Source organism: Urocampus carinirostris, chromosome 11, assembly GCF_059441175.1.
Source record: "Urocampus carinirostris isolate Australia breed hairy pipefish chromosome 11, RoL_Ucar_1.0, whole genome shotgun sequence".
Lineage (NCBI taxonomy): Eukaryota > Metazoa > Chordata > Actinopteri > Syngnathiformes > Syngnathidae > Urocampus > Urocampus carinirostris.
Window position 1 is genome coordinate 5689553 of NC_142359.1, and position 9087 is coordinate 5698639.

Sequence of the window (9087 nt, forward strand, 5' to 3'; positions counted from 1 at the left end):
CAGCAGGTGGCACTGTTGGACTCGTCATTGCAGGACACTTATACACAAACTATACAAACATATTTCAGCAGGAATTTCAACAAAACAAAAGTTATTATTACACCCGTTACATATATATATATATATTTGCGGGTAATCAAACCCTGCATTTGTACAGAAAATCTCTCCTGTACCATCTAACACATAGGCTAGGTTCACACTACAGAGATTAATGCTCAATTCCTATTTTTGGGTGAAATCCGATGTTATTCCAAATAAATGCGACTTCATCTCCTGTCTGAACGCCATAAGTGCCCTGCAGGCGCAGAAGAGGACACATAACGTCACACACAATAGGCTCATGTTTGCGGTAGTACTTATTGATGTTATCGGCGGAGCGTGGTCCCCTTTATTGATAATTAAATCCAAAATATTGCTTTTCATCCATTGGATGCTATCTCTGCGGTCATGTAAAGTCATATTTATTTGTACTGCCCTTAATCACAAGGAGTCTCAAAGGGCTGCACAGACCACAGATGACTGCAAACCTCAGACTATTATGACACCATCCCCTGATCTAAAACCCACATGAGGGCAAGGAAAAACTCAAAAACTTCAACATGAGGAAAATGAATAAAATGTTGATTGCGGTGTGATTTGAATGTAAATATTGTTAACTACCATTAGAGGATTCTGGTTCTGATCCCTTAATCACACGGGTGGTTGGCGCACAGTTTCCTGTGGTGTGTCTTGGGCAAGTACAGCCGGGTGGCGCCCATCCCTCTCCAGGCCAACAAATGAACTTGAGCGTCGATCGAATCCAGATTTCCCTGCTGCGTAAACCTAGCCTTTAAGACACACTTGTTATCTTGACATTTATGTTTTAGATCACACACAGACTTTGAAATCTACATTTTACTGTTAGAAATTTTAGTCTGTTATCCTTTTTGAGAAAAAATCGTATTATGAAATGAAATGAAATGATCTGCATTTCTATAGCGCTTTTCAAGTCAATGACTTCCCAAAGCGCTTTACAATGTGCTTCACATTTCCCAATAGCGGCCGTGCAGCCATGTAAGGCGCTAACCTGCTTATTGGGGGTCTTAGGGGTTCAGTGTCTTACCCAAGGACACTTCGGCATGTAACACGGACAAGCCGGGATTCGAACTGGGATCCCTTGATCCCAAGACGAGCGCTCTACCTCCTGAGCTACTGCCGCCCAATTCAGTCCACCGACTTGCCACATATTTCAGCAGGAATTTCAACAAACCAAAAGTTATTATTACACCTGTTACACTCAAAAACATAGTTGAATTTCTTCGGAAATGTGGCTCTTTGTACTGTTAACTCTGTCCTTGTTTTAAACCCGGCAGCACAAATACTCTCTCTGGTGAGCAACGACACGTGAGCAACAAGGGACGTCCGCCATTCCTAAATGTAGCAAGTTGCAAAGAAAGATGATGGTCCGCAGCTTCCCACAACAAAGAAGGACGTGGAAAAGACGGCTGCCGGCCGGGACCTCAGATCCATGTGTCCGATCCCAAAGGTTTTCTATACAGTATGTGTGTGTATATCCTATATAGATATATACATATATATATGGTGTACATGTGCATCTCAAGAAGTTGTGGTGAACTCCATTTTGGAAGCGATTGGCTTCACAAAGTGAAGCTGGTATTTATGTCAGAACTACAAGAAGGAGAATAGTTTCACTTTTTGAATTCAAGGACCAAAAACAAGTGAACTGGAATTCAGTGGTCAGACTTTTGAGATGCAGCCAAATATATTCATATTAGATATGTCTAAAACAAACAAAAAATTATATTCTATTTGTCCTGTGTGGACAAATGCAAATGGAACTATAAGTCTTGTAAATGAGCTTCTTTCGCTTTAGTTTCTACGTCCCTCGATTGAGAAAACGTACGAAGAATTTTCTAACCTGTTTGCACACGAGATATGAACGTGACTAAAACGGATATTTATTAACTTATTCATGAATGGAGTCCTCGCGAATGTTGCAAACTTCTGCTTCCGTGCTGCTCGGAGACGTCCCGTCTTCGCATTTTGAGAAAATCCATGGTGATTCTGCTGCTTTCTGCCACGCCTTTTTTGTCTCAGTACAAAAATAACAATAATGAGAAATGATTGTTTTTCTTCTGCTCAATTTTCTTAGCGCCCGTCTGTTCTTTGCGGCCGGCAACAAAGCCTCAAGGTACATTTTGCTTCGTCGACCGATGACTCACAAAAAAATATAAAAAGTCGAAGTAAGGAAAAACAACTATTGTCTCTGTCTTGAAAGAATTGCTAATAGCGGATAAATCCAATTTCTCATTGTCACTTTTGTGGGTAAAAGATCGACAATAACTATGAAGTTTTACCTCTGAACAACAATAAAAGTACCGCATTTTACGTACTATAAGGTGCACCGGATTATAAGGCATACTCCCCAAAACTAGTCTTTTCAAGTCATGGTTATTTGTGACGCCCTTATTTACAAGGAGTCTCAAAGGGCTGCACGGACCACAGATTATTGCAAACCACAGACTATTATGACACCATCCCCTGATCTAAAACCTACATGAGGGCAAGGAAAAACTAAAACCTCAGGATGAGTCAAGTCAGGTTTATTTGTGATGGCCTTAATCACAAAGAGTCTCAAAGGGCTGCACAGACCACAGATTATTGCAAACCACAGACTATTATGACACTATTCCCTGATCTAAAACCTACATGGGGACAAGTAAAAACTCAAAAACCTCAAGTCATGTTTATTTGTTTGGCCCTTAATCACAAAGAGTCTCAAAGGGCTGCACAGATTATTGCAAACCACAGACTATTATGAAACCATCCCCTGATCTAAAACCTACATGAGGGCAAGGAAAAACTCAAAAACCTCAAGTCATATTTATGTGTTTTGCCCTTAATCACAAAGAGTCTCAAATGGCTGCACAGACCACAGATTATTGCAAACCACGGACTATTATGACACCATCCCCTGATCTAAAACCTAGATGAGGGCAAGGAAAAACTCAAAAACCTCAAGTCATGTTTATTTGTCTGGCCCTTAATCACAAAGAGTCTCAAAGGGCTGCACAGACCACAGATTATTGCAAACCACAGACTATTATGACATCATCCCCTGATCTAAAACCTACATGAGGGCAAGGAAAAACTCAAAAACCTCAAGTCATGTTTATTTGTTTGGCCCTTAATCACAAAGAGTCTCAAAGGGCTGCACAGACCACAGATTATTGCAAACCACAGACTATTATGACACCATCCCCTGATCTAAACCCTACATGAGGGCAAGGAAAAACTCAAAAACCTCAAGTCATATTTATTTGTTTATCCCTTAATCACAAATAGTCTCAAAGGACTGCACAGACCACAGATTATTGCAAACTACAGACTATTATAAAACCTACATGAGGGCAAGGAAAAACTCAAAAACCTCAACATGAGTCAAGTCATGTTTATTTGTTACGCACTTTATCACAAGGATTCTTAAAGGAGCTGCACAGACCACAGATTATTGCAAATTACAGACTATTATGACACCATCCCCTGATCTAAAACCTACATGAGGACAAGGAAAAACTCAAAAACCTCAAGTCATGTTTATTTGTTTGGCCCTTAATCACAAAGAGTCTCAAAGGGCTGCACAGACCACAGATTATTGCAAATCACAGACTACACCATCCCCTGATATAAAACCTAAAGTCTGCTTAATCGACTCTATCGAGTCAGACTGAAGAGAAACATGGCTACAACATGCATGTCAGGTTAATCGGTTTGTCCAATTTGTCCCTAGTGAGTTATCTGTCTCTGTGTTACCTGCGACTGGCTGGCAACCGGTCCAGGGTGTCCCCTGCCCACTGCCCAAAGACAGCTGGGATGGGCTCCAGCACCCCGCGACCCTACTGAGGATAAGCGGTGCAGATGATGGATGGATGGAGGGATGTATCTCATAAAACATAAATTAAAATTACATCTGGTCTCACCACTAAAAGGAACAAAGATTTAACTTTTTAAACACAAGAGGGCACTTGACTGTTTCTCAAAGGCAGAGCAGTTACCATATGCAGTATCATTACATTGTCAATATGCATTTCCGATGTGAAGGATTCTATACATTTGACTATAAAAGATTTTGTACGATCAAATACAAATTACATTTAAATGCAAAATATATTCACTGGCTGAGCTGTGGGGCGAGGTCAATGCAACCTTGTGAAGAATGATGTTTACAGAAACAACGGGAACTGGGACATAGGTTGATATGATAATCGTTACTTCCCGCCGCAAGAGGGGCCCTGGTGACGCAGAGACGCTCGGGGTCCAGACATCGAGGCGAGGGGGCTCTCCCGACACGCCCATGGGAGGAGCCGGCAATGCATAGTGGAATTTGGTAAACGATACATTTTTTGATATTTAATTCCTAACACATGGTATCTGCATTTAAGGCGCCCTGGGTTATAAAGCGCACTTTCAAATTTCTGAACAATTTGGGATTATGAGGTGCACCGTATAGTCCGCAAAATACGATACATTCGGATATTCGGTCAATATTTTTGGATTAAAATTGCAATATCATCTAAATTCTGCATTGTACATCCTTGAACCATGAAGGTATTGTTGATGTCGAAGTGTGCCGCCGTATATAAAGAACCGTGTACTAAGTCCAAATGGTGAACTGCACCAAAGTACAGTTCATGCAGTGCTTCACTTCAACTCCTGCTTTCCGATCACACTGCCATTTACACTGATCCGGATCGAATCCGCTTTCGTTTATTCCCTTCAGGGCCAGCCAGAACGGAAATAAAAACAAAGTTGTGATTTCTTTTAGGAAATGAAGAATCGGAGAATAGCACACGTACGAAGCAATAAGTCGGACTTGAGATCGTAAAAGGAACGGAAGTGGTTTAAAATCTGTATTTAAAGAAGTCATTTATGTACATGTTTTAAGAAAAATAGTGAATATATTCTAGGGATGACTCATGTTATTAGGTCCAATATGCAAAACGTTCATACCCTTTGTGTTTTATATTGTGGAATAAATGTTCATACAAACTTGCTCGGGATTGAATGCGTGTGCTTTTCCTTTTATTCTTTTATCTCAAACTCCTTATCGAGAACTTCAACTTCGAGAGTCAGCCTGCACGATTGTACAACTTGGATGCAACATAATGGAAAGGATCTGTGTTTGGTATTCGACCACTTGATGTCGCTGTATGGTGTACTGCAGTTACAGACGAGTGCTACAAAGCACAAGGACGAATACGACTGAGCCTCAACGTGACCAAAATGCAAAATTTGGTGCAGCCGTTTCGAGGTACAGCGGAACCTCGGTTTTCGAACGCCTCTCGGTTCGAACAAATCGGAGTCCGACCAAAAATTTCCAGAAATTCTTGCTTCGCTGTTCGGTCAAAAAAATCGGAGTTCGAACGCTGGTAATGCGTGAGTGCGTACACAAGGGTGCGATGCTGAGCGGCGTACGGGTGTTTTAGCCCCTTATTATGCCTCCGAAGAAAGTCAGTGCAAGCAGCAAAGTTGCTACAGGTGAAAAAGGAAAAGTAGTGCGTACAACTATTGCATTTAAGAAAGAAATAATAGCAAAATATGAAGGAGGTGGAGTGTCTGATCTTGCTAGGGAATACCCCACCGTCCACCTGCGCCTTCTGCTGACCACCACAAAGGTAAGAAATCCTATTCATAATTCTTTTCTTTATCCTTTTTTTTAATTTTTACACGTTCATGTTAGCGTAATCTTTCGTACGGATGATTACGATAACGCGAACGTACGATTAGCCTGGGTTAGCTTTATGTTTACGTTGAACATTCAAGGTAAACATTGAGGGTGTTGGAACGGAGCCCCCTTTCCAATGAACCGCTCACCACTTGTTGTGGAGACCCGGGTGCTAAATGACTTGTAAACGACCTGATTTTTTTATTTTTACACGTTCATGTTAGCGTAATCTTTCGTACGGAATATTTCGATTACGCGAACGTACGATTAGCCTGGGTTAGCTTCATGTTTACGTTAAACATTCAGGGTGTTGGAACGGATTAAAACGATTTACATTATTTTTAATGGGAAAAAAAAATTCGGTGATGGAACAAATCGGTTCTGGAACGGATTATGCTCGAGAACCGAGGTTCCACTGTACTTGCAGCTGCAAGATGGTGGGCAATATTATATTCAGTGGATTTTAATTTTCTCCACCCATATTGTAGAATAAAATGCTCGAACATATAAATTGATGGTTTTTAAATTGTTGTTTAACGGCTAGTACGCGCTAAATAATATACATTTTCCCTTCACGTGGTTTAAGCATAATATACATGCAGCAAACTTGCAGAATGATAGTTTTATTTAAGAAAAAGAAAAAAAAGAAACTGTTTGCTGGAACACGTGGGGGTATTCGACTACAATACCAAAGATTGTCTATTTCGATTTAACAAGCCACTCCTAAATACCAAAGTGGCGTTCAAGGATTTCTAGTTGAACTTCAATTGTTCGCCACGTAACTGCGATAAGCCGCAGTCTCAGATATGGCATCGCCCGAATTGTTGCATGTACACGTATTACGCATGCTATTGTGGAAGTCCAAAGATTGAGGGTAATGAAAGTTACAGTTGGAGAGTGATTGACTCGCATTTTTACGATCTTGGACCACGAGGAGTCGTGACGTCCACATAGACGCCTGCTGCGTTTAATGCTTCAATGAAGTGATGGGGTTCCGGCTCTTTTTGTAGGAGTGGATTTTTGGGCTCAGCTCACTGAAAAGAGTCGGCTCAGCTTCAGATTTTTTGGGATTGTTTTGTTTCTAATGATACATTTTGTTACCTCATTTCAAGTTGTACGAAGCAAACTACACAAAGAGATGACGAGACTCGAATTGCACAGTCACCTGCCCCTTCAAGACGACGAGAGAAAGCGAGAGCACGTAAAAAGAGAAAGATGGAGAGAAATAGGATGAGACATGGAGATAAAGCAAGAGAAATAGGAACATTGTGAGAGAGGCAGGGAGAGAGAAAGCAAGAGAAAAAGGCGAGAGAAAAGAGTGAAAGAGAGAGAAAGTGACTGGGAGAGTGAAATGGAGATAAAGTGTGAGAGAAGAAGAGCGTAAGAGGAAGAGATTGAAATGAAGGATAAGTGAGAGTGAGAGAGCAGAGTGAGTGAGGAAATGAGTTAATGCGAGAAAGATAAAACGAGAAGGAGACAGAAATAACAAGTGGGAGAGAGAAAGAAAGTGAACGAGAGTGAAATAGAGAAAGTGTGCGTGAAGAAGAGGGTAAGAGTAAGCGACTGAGATAACGAGAGTGAGAAGGAATCAGAGTTAGTGAGAAAGTGAGAGAAAGACAAAGCAGAAAAAGATAAAAAGTGAAAGATATAAAGAAAGAGTGCGAGAAAGAGAGATATAACAAGTGTGAAAGATAAAGAAAGTAAAAGAGAGAGAGAGAGAGAAAGTGAGTGAAGAAGAGGGTAAGAGACTGAGATAAAGAGTGAGAATGAGATAACGAGAGAGAGGGCGGATAAGAGTTAGTGAGAAAATGAAAGAAAGACAAAACAGAAAAAGAAAGAGCGAAATACGCGAGAAAAAGACAGATGTAACAAATGAGAGAAAGAAAAAGTGAGAATGAGAAAGAGAGAAGGAGAAAAAGTGAGTGAACGTGAGAACGACAGATATAACGAGAGTGAGAGGAAGAGGGGGATCAATAGAGAATTAAAGAAAGTGTGAGGATGAGATAGTGATAGAGGAAGAGAAAAAGAGTGAGTGAAAGCGAAAAAGACAGATATAACAAGTGGGAGAGAGAAAGAAAATGAAAAAGAGAGAGAGAAAAAAAACAAGAAGTGAGGATGAGAAGAGAGAAAGTAAGTGAATGAGAACGACATAACGAGTGGGAGAGTAAGAGAGGGGGCTGAATAGAGAATTAAAGAGAGAGTGCGGATAGTGAGAGAGAAAGACAGAAAAAGTGAGTGAAAGTGAGAAATACAGATCTAACAAGTGGAAGATAGAAAGAAAGTGAAAGAGAGAGAGAAGGAAACAGAAGAAGTGAAGATGAGAAAGAGAAAAAGTAAGTGAAAGTGAGAACGACAGTTATAACGAGTGTGAGAGGAAGAGAGGGTGACGAATAGAGAATTAAAGAAAGCGTGAGGATGAGCTAGTGAGAGAGAAAGAGAAAACGTGTGAGTGAGAAAGTGAGAGAAAGACAAAACAGAAAAAGATAGAGTGAAAGATATAAAGAAAAAGAGTGTGAGGAAGAGACAGATAAAACAAATGGGAGAGAGAAAGAAAGTGAAAGAGACAGAAAGAAACAGAAGAACCGAGGATGAGAAAGAGAAAAAGTGAGTGAAAGTGAGAACGACAGATATAATGAGTGGGAGGGAAATGAAGAGAGAAAGAAAGAGTGAGGACGAGATAGAGAGTGAGAGAAAGAGAGAGACAAAAAGAGTGAGTAAGGAAGGGAGAGATAGACATAAGAGAAAGAGATAGCAAGTGAAAGATATAAAGAGCGAAAGAAGGTAAGAAAGATGGAATCAATGAGAGAGAGAGAGATAGAGAGAGAGAGAAAACGTGTGAGTGAGAAAGTCAGAGAAAGACAAAACAGAAAAAGATAGAGTGAAAGTTATGAAGAAAAGGAGGGTGAGAAAGAGACAGATAAAACAAATGGGAGAGAGAAAAAGCAAGAGAGAGAAAGAGAAAGAAACAGAAGAACTGAGGATGAGAAAGAGAAAAAGTGAGTGAAAGTGAGAACGACAGATATAATGAGTGGGAGGGAAATGAAGAGCGAAAGAAAGAGTGAGGACGAGATAGTGAGAGAAAGAGAAAGACAAAAAGAATGAGTAGGGAAGGGAGAGATAGACATAACAGAAAGAGATAACAAGTGAAAGATATGAAGAGTGAAAGAAAGTAAGAAAGAGAAAGATGGAATCAGAGAGAGAGAGAGAGAGAGAAGCAGAATGAAAGAGAGAGAGTGAGAGAAAAGCAGATTGAAAGAGAGAGAGAGAGAGAGAGAGAGATATGAAGGGCAAGACACTGAATCCCCCCTGTTGAAGGGAGCCGGTTCTCGCAATTAAATGTAAAGAGCCGGCTAATAAATCCG

The 9087-nt window shown here is 40.5% G+C and overlaps 1 protein-coding gene across 7 annotated transcripts in view; it reads left to right on the forward strand.

Annotated features, from left to right (window-relative positions):
• Window positions 1–5053, forward strand: part of LOC148356276 (pleckstrin homology domain-containing family A member 5-like) — a 145664-nt gene extending 140611 nt beyond the window's left edge. For all 7 annotated transcript variants that reach the window (XM_088346691.1, XM_088346696.1, XM_088346694.1 and 4 more), the window contains one exon: window positions 1353–5053. In XM_088346691.1, coding sequence (XP_088202817.1) covers window positions 1353–1387 — 35 coding nt within the window. In that variant the 3' untranslated portion in view covers window positions 1388–5053. The remainder of the gene's footprint in view (window positions 1–1352) is intronic.
• The last annotated feature ends 4034 nt before the right edge of the window (window positions 5054–9087 follow it).